This window comes from Pagrus pagrus (assembly GCF_965226575.1).
Source record: "Pagrus pagrus genome assembly, chromosome: 5".
Classification (NCBI taxonomy): Eukaryota; Metazoa; Chordata; class Actinopteri; order Spariformes; family Sparidae; genus Pagrus; species Pagrus pagrus.
In genome coordinates, this window is record NC_140189.1 from 16,837,911 (window position 1) to 16,853,398 (window position 15,488).

At 44.7% G+C, this 15,488-nt stretch overlaps 1 protein-coding gene across 6 annotated transcripts in view; it reads right to left on the reverse strand.

Moving 5' to 3' along the window:
* tenm2a (teneurin transmembrane protein 2a) overlaps window positions 1-15,488 on the reverse strand; it is a 233,315-nt gene that overhangs the window by 44,243 nt on the left and 173,584 nt on the right. For all 6 annotated transcript variants that reach the window (XM_084352211.1, XM_084352212.1, XM_084352210.1 and 3 more), the window contains one exon: window positions 7,117-7,355. In XM_084352211.1, the coding sequence (XP_084208337.1) occupies window positions 7,117-7,355 (239 nt within the window). The remainder of the gene's footprint in view (window positions 1-7,116; window positions 7,356-15,488) is intronic.

The following is a 15,488-nucleotide window of genomic DNA, read 5'->3' on the forward strand; positions in this document are numbered from 1 at the left end:
CATTAAGGACGGACCAGGCAGAAATGAGATACAAACGATACAGAAACAAACTAAATAATATCCTAAATAATCACAAAAAAGAATATTACAGTAATCTACTAGCAGAAAACAGGAACTATACCAAAAAACTATGGGATATTCTAAATGATGTGATCAAGAACAAAAACTCAAAACCCAGCTACCCTCCCTACTTTAAGGATAATAATATGAAAGAAGACAATATGGAAATCATAGCAGAAAGATTCAACAACTTCTTTGTTAATGTGGGGCCAGATCTAGCCAAGGACATTCCTGACTCACCCCTACACTGGGACCACTTTGATAAGGAGAGAGGCAGAAATCCCAGCACAATGTTTCTCACACCAGTGAAGGACACAGAGATTAGACACCTGGTCAACAAATGCGTATCCAAAACATCCACTGATGTCAATGACCTCGACATGAAGCTAATAAAGACAGTTTTAGATGGAATCATTTCACCTCTCACATATATCTGCAACCTGTCATTCCAAACTGGAGTATTTCCTACCAAAATGAAAGTTGCAAAAGTGGTCCCACTGTACAAGAAAGGTGATATACATGAATTTACAAATTACAGACCAGTCTCAATACTGCCGCAACTGTCTAAAATCCTAGAGAAATTATTTAACAATAGACTAGATAGCTTTATCAACAAACATAATCTATTATACGATAGCCAATATGGATTCAGAACGAAACACTCAACTGCTCTAGCTCTAACGGAATCTGTGGAATTCATCACTGATGCTATTGACCAAAAATTACACTCAATAGGAATCTTTATAGATCTAAAAAAGGCATTTGACACAATTAACCATGATATTTTGGTAGCTAAACTGGAAAGATATGGTGTTAGAGGCATAGTGTTGACGTGGGTCAAGAGCTACCTACACAAGAGATCCCAATATGTTAAAATGGGAGAGAACTCATCAACTTGTTTGGAGATAGTCTGTGGGGTCCCGCAGGGGTCGGTACTGGGTCCAAAGCTGTTTATACTATATATAAATGATATATACAAAGTAACCAATATTTTGAAATTAATATTATTCGCAGATGATACAAATATTTTTTGTTCGGGGAACGATTTGAACCAATTAGTGGAAACAGTCAATAATGAAATGGCCAAGCTCCACTTGTGGTTCAATATAAATAAACTATCACTAAATCTAGAGAAAACTAAATACATGCTATATGGGAAGAAGGGCCACAACAAGAGTATTAACATTCAAGTCAATGGAGTGAATATCGAAAGGGTCAATGAATACAAAGTGTTGGGGGTGACTATCGATGACAGGTTAAATTGGAAAACCCACATTAAACACTTAAAAAGCAAACTTGCCAGGAGTGTGTCCATACTTTGGAAAGCGCAGAAACTACTTAATCAAAAAGCACTATATCTGTTGTACTGTGCACTAGTCTCTCCACACCTACAATACTGTGCAGAGGTCTGGGGACACACGTATAAAGGTAACACACATCCCCTGCTAATGCTTCAAAAAAAGGCTTTGAGAATTCTACATTTTGCCAACTACAGGGAACACACCAATCAATTATATATCAAATCAAAATTACTCAAATTACCTGATTTAATAAACTACCGCACAGTACAAATGATGTACAAGGCTGCCAACAAAAGCCTCCCTCACAACTTACAAACACTATTCCTACATAGACAGGAGGGACACAATCTGAGAGGGAACTTTGTTTTCAGAAAGAGAAAGGTACGAACTACATTAAAGTCTTTTACCATGTCGGTCATGGGTGTCAGACAATGGAATAATCTTGATGAGGAAATCAAAAAATCTGCAAATCTGAGTGTTTTCAAAAAAAAGTATGTAAATATGATTATTGATCGTTATAAACTGAACCAACAAGAGAGTCTGGTAAAGGTCAGAGGCAGGAATCAGCAAACGCTATGTTGAGACTACAGGGAAGACTAAACAAGTACCAACTGTACCCAAACAATAGCTGACACTGAAAAGTACAAATATCCACTTCTGTGAAGAATTCAACTGACTCTGTTGACTGTCTAGAGCTGGACTGCAGCTCTGTTCACTGCATGCTGCTGTAACATGTACGTCAAAATACAAAAGAAATATAACTTGTGGAAATAATGTATTCTGTGGGCAACGGGGGCGGGACTAGATAAGCATCTGCTTCTCCCGCTTTCCCTTTCGGCCATGTGTACTACCTGATTTTTAACTAAGATGATGTGTGATGATGACTGTCTAATAACATGCCGAAATAAATAAATAAATAAACTCACAGAGGAGAAATTGCTTTGCTTTAAAGGGTCAAAAGCAAAATAAGATGGGAACCACTGTATTAAGAAGATTTGTTTTGAGGTCAGGTTTTGCTTTTTAAAATTTGGCTCCCATTTGCGATCGGTTGTTACAGCCCGTGGCATTAGCATGAAGAGGTGCTGTTTTACAATGAAAGATGCAAAATGTAAGAATTGGCCACCTGTCAAATTCATACTCAACAAATAGGGGCAGCATATCACCAGAGTAACTGCTAACTGCTGCTTACTGTGTTCAGGTCATACATCTATGACTGTAGCTACTGTTAGCTTGTTAGCTCAGTTAGCTATGCAGCTAGCCATACCACTGGGGGAGTGTGGGTGTTTACACCTTTGGACATGCTGGGAGAAAGGTTTTCAGTCCAGGGATAGCTGGTAAGCATGCTAACTTCAGCAGATATCTTTAAAACTGTTATTTCATCACATTCTGTTGATATTTTTTGAATGTTTGAAACTAAAATTCTTACGTATTGCTCCTTTAATGCCTGCATGCCCCTCCAGCTTTTACTAATTACTTTTACAACTTCGAAACAAACAACCAAACAAACCACTTTGATTGGAATAACACCTACAATAGTTTAGCAGAGCTATGAATCTCTGGACGGTAAAAATCATTAACATGTTATTATGTAAGGGAGCAGTGATATGACTGCACTGAAGTGAGACACTTATAACCGGGAAGAATGGGCAGTAAGCGATTGTGATCAGTCTGGAACAGCGAGACAGCAATGATGGATGGAAAGTGGTCGGCTTAGAGGCATGAAGGTCACACTCGATGACAGTGTTTGTGTGTGTGTGTGTGTGGGTGTGTGTGTCTGTTTAATCAACAGACAGGGGAGCTGAGACTAAAAATACATTGTGTGTGTGTGTGTGCGCATGCATGTGTGTGTGTGTGCACTCTCATTCATCAGTGGTGACAATACCATGTGGAGTATGCTACTGTGCCCGACAAATTCAGCCATCACACACACGCACACATTCACACGAAACACCCCTGCAAAGGTGACACAAGCGCCCGCTAGCAAGTTTACTCATTGCAGTCAAGGGCACACCTGTGTCTGTGCATGTGTGTGTATGTGTGTGTGTGTGTCTGACATGTCCTCGATCTTTCATCTACATTTCAACCCAGCCTCTCCTCTCCTTACTAACCACGATGCATCTCTTATTCTGTCTGCTATTTCTCTCTCTGTGCATGTTCTGTCCTCCGAGGCTTACATCCTTCTTCTTGTTTCATCCTGTCCAACTTCTTTAGGCATCATCCCCGTGTTCTTGTCCTCCACAGCCTCTCTCCGTCCTCTCCTTTCTCTGTCACACTCCCTCTGTTCTCGGCTCGCTGTGATCAATTAGGAGACATTAGTCCCACAGATATTCCAGGTGACAGAACCTCAGGAGGCCACGGTCTCCTTCATCTCTCCTCCCCCTGCCTCCCCTCAGTTTCTCCTCTCCACACCTGGCTGTCCTGTCACTCCCGCTCCTCCTCCCCCGTCGGCTCCCCCTCTTTTCTCGGCGAGCGCAAACAATCTCGCGCTCTCATCCCTTACGGAGCCGACAGTGACATATCAGCCTCAGCCCCCCTCTCCTCCGTCTCGCCACTCATCTATCCTCCTTTTCCTCACCCCTTTATGTTCTGGCTACATGCTGACAGTGACGCATCTCCCTTCTTCCCCTCTGCCCTCTCTGCTCCAACTCTATTCCACCCCTTTTCTTTTCTCCTCTCCCCTCGCCTCCCCCTATCTCGCTCTCTCCAGGTTTGCCGCTCACAATGACGGACCTGTCTTCCCTCCTGTATGCCAACCGTTCACCTGTATCCTAGCAACCACCTCTCCTTTGGCTCTGATGCTCCATGCGGAGCAAGCAAACAAGACGCCGGGGGAATGAAGAACAAGCACTCTCGTTTATCCTCCTCCCTCCATCCGTTCAGTCATTCCTTCACACGTAAGGAGGAGGCCATACTCCGCTGGAGTTGGGAGCCAAACGCTTTAACTGAAAACGCGTCTGTCTGTCCTCACATACAAATGAACTCTCTTAAACTCCTGCAAACACACATTTACGTGCAGAAATGCACAGAGACGCAGCTGCGTATGTTTGTTCCTTGTGCATCTGTGTGTGTGTGTATGTGTGTGTGTGTGTGTGTGCTTATCTCAACCCCATGGCTCCATTCTAACAGTAGGACACAGTGAAAAAGCTTCAAAGAGATAGCGTCTAGCGTGGTCCTGAAGCATGCTGAGCCTCGCCTTTCTAAAAGGTTCTCAGCGTGCATGCATACGTGTGTGTTTGTGGAAGATTGTCGAGCGGTTTTCTGAAGCTTTATTTATGGTCTTGAAAAATAACAAAGAAGAAAAAATGCATTTGAAGGCCGGCACGCCCTCAAAGCCCCGCCATCAGACGCGCACATTGTCGCGCTCGAATCTCGTAGGTTGTTCTTGGGGAAAGAGCACTCACACACAGACACACACACAAAAAGAAAAAGTGCTGTTCAGGCACATGTGTCCGGGTGTAATTTATGAGCGGGCTCTTGGGCGGACGCCTCAGAGGGGTCCTCTTCACGCTGCATGGCTCTGGGTGCTCTGCGCAATCCCCCCAGTGAGCACTGGGCTCCCACACACACCTACACAACACACAAACAAGGTAGCACAAAATCCCCCTTATGAGCAGTGAACTCTTCCGACTGAAACTCGCTGCACGATTAACGCTACAAAAAGCTAGGTAAACACAAGGGTTTCAGGCTTGGCAGCACCGCTACAGCTCTGTTCAGCACAGAGAAAAAACCAGAGCAAAACATTTCCTTGCAACAGCTGAAAAAGGGGGCCCTACAGTTAGCAAAAGCAATAATAACAATAAAGTATAATTCCAGCCTTGTTCTGCTTACCGAATTATAGCCAGTTGCATAATTAAATTTGTCGCTAAAGCACTCACGTTTGGCACGCAATAAAACAAAGAAAGTGGAGCTTTAAGGGAAAGTTATTAGCAACTCTTGCTCCCACTCACAGAACTCCATTCAAAAAATGCAACATTTTACAGTAAAATCACACTGTATTGTGATACCAGCTACGAACACCTATAAATAAAGTAATTTCTCAGTGAGGCTAATAAGCTAATGCTACCAATTATTAAGACAGACAGGCACTATTGTAAACAAGTTGTATCTGGCAAGTACCCAGATGGCGCACTAACACTGATGTAGCGGTAAAAAAAAAAATGTGTATATGGCAGCAATTATGTTCTCATAATGGACCTTTTTTATTATTATTTTACCAATTCCTTCCTAATTTAACTTAATATAATTAAATTGTGTGTTCTTGTATGAAAACAAATTAATGTCATCAAAGCCCAAAGTGAGCTCAACGCTGTTGACAAAATAAGACAGATAAACTGAGGTTTTGGTCACTTTTGCTCTCCATTACATCCCTGCCCTCAAGTGTCTGCGGGGAGGTGTGGTGAACTTTTGCGGCGGTTGTGGCCTCCCTTCCTTCCTCTCCCCGCTGCTGTGTGGGAGCTCCATATGTGGCTGTCCAGCGCAGTGTGACCGTGTAAAGCTCAGGAGAGGGTGGATCTGTCTGCGTGCCCCAGGCGAGGGGCCTTGATCTGCTCTGGAAGGACGCACACACACCGGTCTCAAGGGCAGTCCGAGGGGACACACAAAGGTGTGTGCACACGCAAACATGAACACTTGCACACAGGCACGGACCTCAGTGCACATGTTGGTGTGCAACTTGGATGCAAACTGAGGTGCATAAAGTGCAATATTCATATTCATATTCATATTCACTTAACTATGGATGGATATATATCTATACTATCTATATATCTATCTATCTATCTATATATATATACATATAGATATATATATATATAGATATATATAAATAATGTAAAATTGCATTAATAATGTATGTAGAGGTGTTAAGAGGGTTGCTCTTTCTGCTGATGCCACTGCTTCCTAAGATCCCCCCATCTGTTGACTCTGGTCTCTAGGGTCTGAGGCCAATCAAGGGCTCAGTGACACATCTGCCTCCTCACACACTAAAAAAAGACACACACACATTCAAACATACATACATTCTCTGTTCCTCCTCTTTCTTTTGTCCTCACACACAAACACACAGACACACAGGTCTGCGCTCTCTTGTCCGGCAAACGGGGTCAAGAAGGAATAAAATCCACACCCACGCACATACACCCACACACTCCACGCAACGCTCTGTCTCTCAGATCCACCTGTAGCCATCAAAATCTTGTCCTCAGGTGCTCGGTAAGTGCTCTCCTCTGAGTATCTGCCGCTCCTTTAAGTATAACTATAGCGCACTGGATACAGATCAGAGAAAAAACATCCACTTCCCTGGTGGGTGTGTTAGGATTCCTACCTTGAGTGATACTCGCTCAAGGAAACAGCTGCAGTATTTTGCCGTTTGTGTATCTTCCTGTATGTCTGACTGGCTGTTTACTGATGCTGAGTGGAGGCCCGGACTCCTGCTGAGTCTGACAGTACAGCGTGATGCTATAGTGACAAAGCTCAAACCTTGAGACTCTGCTTTATATTTAACGGGCCCCTAGCTCGACACTTTTTCATGGTGGTATGCGTTGAATACAAATAAGAGCAACGTTAATCTAATGCGGGTCACAGCAAAACAAACAAACCTGAAAAAAATGATTTTTATGTGTGACTAAGCATGTGAATTCACACTCTGGTTCACTTCTCCATCATTTTACTGGCCAGCATCAAAAGAAAGCTCTCTAATTAAAACAAAGTGTAATTAATCCTCCTCATGAATAATACGTGGTGCGTGTTCGCTTACCGATGAAGTAGGACAGTAGGATGGCCAGCAGGGCAGCAGCTGCGATGGCTGTCACCGCAGCACATTTCCAGCTGCAGTACTTGGACGGCTTCTTTAGCTTGAAGGCGGAGCGGGAGAAGGTGTTTCTGGGCAGCAGGCGAGGGGGCGGAGAGTACACCGTACCAGACGTCAGAGGGTACCCGGGGGAGGAGCTACTGAAGAGGGGGGTGGTCCCTGACGACGTCTTGAACAAGAAGTGCCTGAGGAGAAGAAACAGGTGGGGAGAGGTCATTCCACGTGTACCGACAGATGATTTAAAGGTTTCGTGTTATTATCCGATACTGGTGCTGAAATAAGAGGCTCTGTTGGAAGGTAAATATTGGAGCGGACACACAACACCAATCTACAGTCCAGATGACAGGGTCACATATGTGCAAGCTTGTGTCCAATTTCTCTTCCCTATGAACCCTTCCTGACATATGGGTTTAAACACCCTTGAACTGATTGTGTCTCCAATTCAGCCCGTTCCAGTCCAAAGTCTCTTTTTAACCTCCACCTGCTCTACTCGCTTTTTTTTCCCTCTTCCCTCGCTTCGGCCCTGTTCACTCTACTTATGATGTGCCTCGTTTCTGCTCTCAATGGCTGCACAGAATCCCTGCTGTCCCCCTTTCCTGTCCTCATTGCCCTGGTAGGGTCAGAGCTCAGAGAGAGGATAATAGAAGGATTTGAACCATCATCCCTTTGCTCATATTACCCATTATCCTCTGCTATCGCTGCACCTGCTCACCCGATGCACCTCCCTCCCTCCCCTCTTCTTCCCAGTGCCCTTGCTATCATTTTTCTTCACCCTAGTGCTACTCCACTCATGTCTCCATTCATTCCCGAAAAGATTCCCCTCCCTCCTTCCTTTCCGACTCCTTCTCTGATCTGACCTTCAAGGGACGACGATGCCATGGTGAAAATGAAAGACTGCGCTCGAAGGAACTTTTCAAGGACAAAGTAAGTAAAACTTTTGTCACACCTTCATGACATTTTTTGCAACACACTCATAACACCCATGGGGAGTGTGGAGCTGCCCCTACACAGACACCAGGTGGTACGACAGAAGAAAGCCCTCAGGTGAGTATGACAGATCAGAGGAGGCGAGGTCACACTATTGGCACAAAGATGACTGAGGAGAGGGAGTTTTTGTCTCCTGGCTTTGAGGAACTCGCTTGTTTGTGTGTTTGTGAGTGTGCGCGTAGGTGGAGGTGCTCTGGTAGTTCTATCTTTGTGAGTTTCTGACCTTGGGGCTGAGGACATCTCTGCAAAGCGAGGACATTTTTTCTGGTCTTCTACAAAACTCTTTCTGAGGGCTGGGGCCTTGCTTCAGTAATGATGTAGGGAATGCTCTGATGGTTGAGCAACTTGGGTCTTATTTTCTAAGTTTTGCCCAGAATTGTTCCAGGGTTTCCACCAGGCAGCATTCTTAACATGTTTTTTTTATTTTTGAAATAAAATGAGTCATACAAGTTGAGTTGCATTTCAAATGCATTTTCATGGTGCTTTGAGTTTGAGTGCCATATACTTTCATTGTATTCGAGAGAAAGCAGACACATCTATGGGCCATTTCTCCAGAATTCGGCAATTCACACCAAAGCACTCTAGACTAATAAATACTGGTACTACAGGTAAGAGGAAAAATAAGTATTTTTGACTTTGGGTCAAACTGTCTCATCATTGGCTACAGCACACTTTTATATCTGAATGTGGCAAGATGTCATGTTTTGCCTGACTGCTTGTAAGCACTGCTGCACCTACCTTTTACCACCTGTTTGCCCAACACGACAAGCAGCAGTTGAATTGATTCAAAGGCCACCTGCTGTCATGAAAATTAAGAGTCAACCTTCTGAACACTTTTTTTTTCTTTGACTGAATTTTTCATCCTTGGGCTTTTGGAAGACACCACTCCAAATTAAATGGCTGAAGTTCAAGTTGCTTCTTTGTCAAGTGGAGTCAAGTGGAGTCTAAAAACCACCACATTCGTGACTCAGATCTGCCTCTGGTCCACGCTATGTGACTCACCTCTGGTGCAAAGTCAGATGGAGTCCTCAGACATTAAGCAACACAAACATGTGTGTGCACAAATGTGTGTCAGTGCTCTGCTATTTCTCACTGTCTCTTTTATTCAGACTAGGCTAGTAGGACCAGTAATAACCCACTGCTGCAGCTGGATGTGATGATTGCTATTTAAAATAGTGCTTAACAGCACTTTGCTGCGTGGTCTCCCATCCTTTTGATGTCTTTAATAACTGCTGTTTCATAACAGCGTGCCTGTACATGTGTCTGCTCGTCTAAAAACAGTTGGTGAAAACAGGTGATGTGCTCAGAGGATGGAGATTTGGTTGGGGAGCACCGTTCCACTCACTATCAATTATTCAGCCAGTCTGTGCTCTATTTCTCTCTTTCGCTCTCTCATCATCTCATGCCACTGATTGTTGGATTGCTTTCCTGCTGGATTCTTCCCTTTTTTCTTACTCCAGCTCTTCTCTCCTCCCTCCTCCCTCTTTACCTGTCAGGTACGCTGCGTGACACCGAGGAAAATAGGGGAAAGAGAAAAAAAAGGGTGGGTGGGGGGGAAACCTTCTAGACAGATAGAGGCTGAAAGAACGCAATGAGATGGCACGCAAAGAAATATGAGGTTATCGTCTAAAAATACCAGCCTCTCAGTGTCACAGCCATCAATTTTAATATGCGTTCATAAATCTATGCACGTGTATACGCGCAAACACACACACTCCAAGGTCAAGCAGCATGTGCGTTCGCTTCGACTCATTTTCACAGCCGTGCTCTGTGATGGCAAGGCCAGCGGTAATTAATTACAGTGCCCCTAATGTGCGTGTGAATGCAAGGAGAGGGTGAGCGGGTGAATTGCTTGCATTCCGCGGGACACAATGTATACGATTTAATGTGCTGGTATGCGTTTGAACGTGGGCACTGAATTCATTTCATTCCCCGGCTTTGTTGTTTGTGTGCAGAAGCTCCACTGTGAGCTTGGTGTGGGATGGGAATATGTCTATGGGCCATACTAATTACGAGTAGAAATGGAAAGTGTCTAATGTGCTCTGGGGAGGTAATTGACATTGATTTATGTTGCGGAGGACCATGGAGGGGTTCTATCATAGCAGGCAGCCGGCAATCACAACTCTGTATCATTAGGCTGGGGTGTGTGTTTGCTTGTGTGTGTGCCTGTGTATTTGTGTGTGAATATTGTGGGATTTTTGACAGTGGTCCAGCATGGAAACGTCACACATAATTAGAGGGAGCTGACAGAGACCCCCACCCTTCCTCCTCCTTCCCCTGCCAGTAGCAGCAGCCCCCACCAAACCCTTCACGCCCCCCCACCCCTCAAGTCGAACCAATGCTACCTTGCTGTCATGCATCCTGTCTTACACATGCGGCGTGCACACATAAACACTCAGAACAAGCGCTCACACACCGGCACACATTTTGCACCGACTCAGACAGAGTTGGCCACCCACGCACAAACAATAAAAAATTATGCGGGTTTTCTTTCACGAGATTGCTCCGTAAGTGATACCAGACATTTCATTTGCATCCTGGAGGGGCAAAAGTGACATAAGAAAGGTATGGCCGACGCGGAGGGAGGCTATAGATTAGAAGACGGACAGCGAGAGGAGGGGAGGATGTGTTTTCACTCCTTTCCAACCCTGTTCCCCATTGAGAGAAAAAGAGGACCTGGACAATTAACCACAGAACAGAGAGCATGCTGGGTAATTAGCAAGAAGTCAAAGCTCGCATTCCCCTTGAGCGAACGAACACACTCGCGTCCACAAGCACGCGCGCACACACTGTTCATTTTCTAAGCTCTCACAAACATGTGGCTGCTTAGGATAGCACTGTGAGAATCATCATCAGAGGTAGAGAACAATTAACGGAGGTCGGCTCGGTATGGGGGTGACTGAAAAACGGTCAGATCTGAGAATGAAACAAAGGGCTCGGGGAGTGGAGGATGCTCAAGGATGGCGTCATGAGAATTGTTCCCTGCTACAATTGTAGGAAACAATAATGGGCAGATGGATGCAGTATAATGGGCTTTCATTTGCTGAGTGTCGCTTTGAAGGAGGACATGGGAAAATTCTGAGGCTCAGTGATAATAAGCTCAAACTTACAAGGCATCAAATCTGGTATCCAGCTGGATATTTATTTTTTTCATTAGTTCACCCAAGTGACACCCCCAGTTTTGGGTGGAGAGTCAAAACTATGTTCTGCATGTCATTTACGGATACTGAGTGTTCTTCTCTCCTCCTCACCTGAAATATAGAATTGCTCTGCTAACATCAGAGGAATTAATTATATCTTTATGAAATGTAATATCAGGCTCAATAAGCTTCACGCAGAAAAGGCCACAGTTAATGAGTTTAATGAGTGTTTGAACCATCATCAGGTCGATGAGATGTGTTGGGATCTGATCTGATTAAGCCCCGAGAGAGATTGATTGATCACATTGTATACGCTCGCTTTGCAGTAGTTAGTATTTTGCAGTGGTGGCTGAAGTTGGTTTCATAATTGTGAGTTGGACACATGTTTTACCCAATGGAATCTGCACAGTTAAATTTAACTTAAAGTTCATGTCTTTAATAGGACTTGGTTTAATAGGAGGTGGAGTGGGGGAAACGGTGTGTTTCCTTGCCGTGTGCCAGGACTTTGGCACTGCTTCCTCCTATACACAGTTGAAAATGTGGGTGGAGGTAGGTGTGGCTCTGTGCGATACCAGCTCAGTTGGTTTGCTAACACTATGAAGTCTGACACAAAAACCCATCTTGCCTTCCATCAGTTGAAGGTCAACATATTTTTACCCAGTCTGGTGTGACTTCAGCAAACAGGGCTCATTTCTCAGGCAGAAAAAAACGTGTCTCACTCAATTACTAACCCTTCAGACTGACATTTAGTTCACAAAATAATCTCACCACAAGGTCTTTTTGGGAGCTTCACAAGAGCTTTCGATCACATCGCAGTTGACATGGAGTTACTGTCGATGCTCAAATTCTCTAGAACATAGACGACAAGTCAACAACTCTATGACAAGTGGACAAAGTCCGTCCTCTGATTAAGATCACGAGATATGATCCAAAGGTTGAGAATATCATCTAAATTGTAAAGATTGTTTTCTCAACTGCTGCTTCCAAAAACGTTGATTTGGCTGAATTTATACAGTTGATATCATTTCCATGTCTTAACAACTCAAGTTGGTCTTGTCTTTCTTTACAATTTAAATTGATTCCCTAAACAAGTGTGCTACAGCTACTGTCAGCACCCGTGTTGTACACATGTCAAGTCCCCCAGATTGAGATGCCCATCACGGCATCTTGATGAGCGGCACCCAGTCCAGCGCTCAAATCCAGTGGATGCAATTTGGGGAAGCTACAGACGCTGTGCCAGCCTGACAGTCGAGTCGGCTTTCAGTCTACAGCTTGCTTTCGTTTCGGACTGTTAGATGTTAATTGTTGTTCAAACTCTGTGAAACTAGCACTGAGGTACTCGTTCCCTACCCGGGGACTGGGCCAGGTATAGCTTTGCTTGCTGATCGCACACACACTCCTTTGTTAAGAAATAGTAGGAGCAGTGATGCTGTTTTGAAGCAAGGTCAGATAGTGAGGCTTTATTTCCATTTTTGATTTCTTTTTGGAAAAGTTTCTTGTAGCTCTTATTTTAAGAGTCTCCTTTTGGTTATTAATTTGATTTGAACAGCACCCAAAGGCCCTTTTTCATTTGTAGTTTGCCTCATGTTCTTTTTTTGGTGGTGTCAATTATTTATTATAATTAATAAGTTCCTTGTGAATAAATCATTTTATTTTAACAAACACCACTGGTTTTATATTGCTTCTCCTTCCCTGAGAAAACTGGGTCATATCAACTAACTCTGGATTATAATATAGGATATTATGCTTACAGTATAATGTTTAATGCAAGGAATATGATTATTAAACATCATTGCATCGCATTCTGTCGTCCTCATATGCATATTACGTTGGTGGTCACAGGCCTTGGCACAAATCTTTTTTCCGTAGCCAACTCCCTCTCCTTCTCCTCCACCCCCTGTGGCTCCCACAGGTAGCGTCTCTGATTCTGTCCCCTGAGTAATGCATTTGAAAGCAACCTATAGTTCCCCCCCTCCCTCCACCCCAGCATTCGCTTCTCCCTCCAGATAAATTGAGATGCTGCAACCCTCTCGGTGATCTTATTTCTCCCCTAGAGCTGTGGCCCCGCAGCAGAGCGAGCAGGGGGGATGCAGGGGAATGTCCTGAGATCACAGAGAGAGATTGGAACTGGCATCAGCAAGCCAAGAGGCTCCAAGGGACCGATTGGAAATCAGGTGCTTTCTCGCAAAAAAAAATGCTGCAACACACGTGTGCTCGCACGCACGCGGGGGAATGCATTCTCTCTGTCTGTTTCTCGCTCACACACACACACACACATAAATACACGCAGAGACGGTTGCACCAGACATCTATAGTCATTTATCTCACACCGGTAAACGTATCCATGTTCTACGGGCCCCAATCTCCCTCCTCTGCCTTTCTATCTTCTCTCATACACACTCCCCAAAACAATCTCCTTCAATCACCACCTCTCTCCATGTCTCTCCCTCTCTCTCCCTCTTTATCTCTCCCTCCTCTACCGTAAACCATTCCTTTCCATCCCCCCCCCCCCCCCCCCCGCTCTGCCAACTTATATTTCTCTGCTATATCACACCCTCCCTCGTCTGTTTCTATCTCTCTCTTTCTCTGCCAGTCATTCAAGCCCTGGGGTATTCTTAGGTGATCAATCTTCATCCTCTCAGCGCTGTCACACTATCGGGTCAAGCCAAAACACACAGACGCACACTTGCGCACACGCATTTTCTATAACGAGTGGACAACAAATGCCAAGATTTACATATGACTACAGTGGGGAGCGCACACCGTCAGAGAAAACACACATGCTTAGATGCAAACATACACACAAACGCGCGCGATCACGTGTGCTCATCATCTCCTCGCTGTCTGTTATAATGAGATGGAGGACGTGTTCTGCCAGCGCAGGGATGGTGTGACTCGCTGGCTATGCCCGGCTGGCTCTGACCCAGTCACATGCTCCAGCAGCTCCAGCCAGCCCACCCTGCCTCCGCCATCGCCAGGCCCAGAGAGGAGGGCCCAATCTGGGCTGGAGGGGTGGAGCTGGAAACTCTGCTCTGGGCTCCATTCACTGCGACAGGCTCCGAGCCATGCCCAACCCCACCACCTGAACATGACCAAATACTGGCACTGCGGCGGGCTCAACAGCGTGTGTGAGTGTGTGTGTTGCTTCATTTAAATCTGTAAAGATGGCGCTCACAACACCTTCTGTGAAAAGAGGATTTATAACTTTATTTTTGCCTCCCCGAAGATCACTGCATCATTTGCAACAACAACACAAAAACAAGTCTTTTCTCCTCAAACTATGTTATGGCATGTGCATCACCATGGCAACGCAGGTCTAGATAAACAATTGCGACAGCAAATAGGTTCTATTTTAAGGTAACTGTACTCTTGTTCAGCACCAAGCTTCTTCATCTTACCCATAATGCATATCGGTGAGATGCATCAGCAAAGGGTTAAGCATAGACCTGAGATCAGCATGGCTGAATTAAACATGACCAGGCCTCATAAATACTGCACTGGGCCTGCACTCTGGGGAGCTTATCCGGGACCATCAGAGCTGGAAGCCCCAGCGCCCAGCAGGAGAAACACAACTACAGCTTGCAGAGTAAATGCTCAGAAGGCGGGCGTGCGCATGCTAGCAAGCATGTAGGCGGTGTCCCTCTCACTGCAGGCCTCATGAATAGTAATACTCTGCATGAATGCTCTGTTAGCCCGGTAAGTGTTCTTTGTGTACTGGCAAAAGCGCATGTGTAGGGTGTGTGAAATGGTTTGTATTTCCTGCTCCCTCACTCCAGGTTGCATGCATAACAGCTTTGACACATGGCAGCCTTTGTGTGTGTGTTGCGCTTGAAGATGAGGTAGAGAATGCATTTCAGTAGCACTGAGAGGCCAAAAGCAATTTTTCTTTCGGTTAGGTGGTTCATATATTGGCTTTGAATGATGGAGGGAAGACTCCAAGTGACACTCATGATAGTCTGTGGTATTGCGCAGTGAACTAAAAAGGGCAGCTTTCGTCGAAAAACAAATAACAAACAGTACGACGTATGTGCTGAAAAAGTATGCTGGCCTCTTGGAGATAAATCAGCTGAATTTTCTGACTGTTACCTTACGTTAGCAGGAACAATGTGAAAAAAAGGTGGCATAAGTCTTGAAAATCATAAAAAAGATAAAATGCAATGTCTGGTAAATCTAGTGGAATCACCATTATCA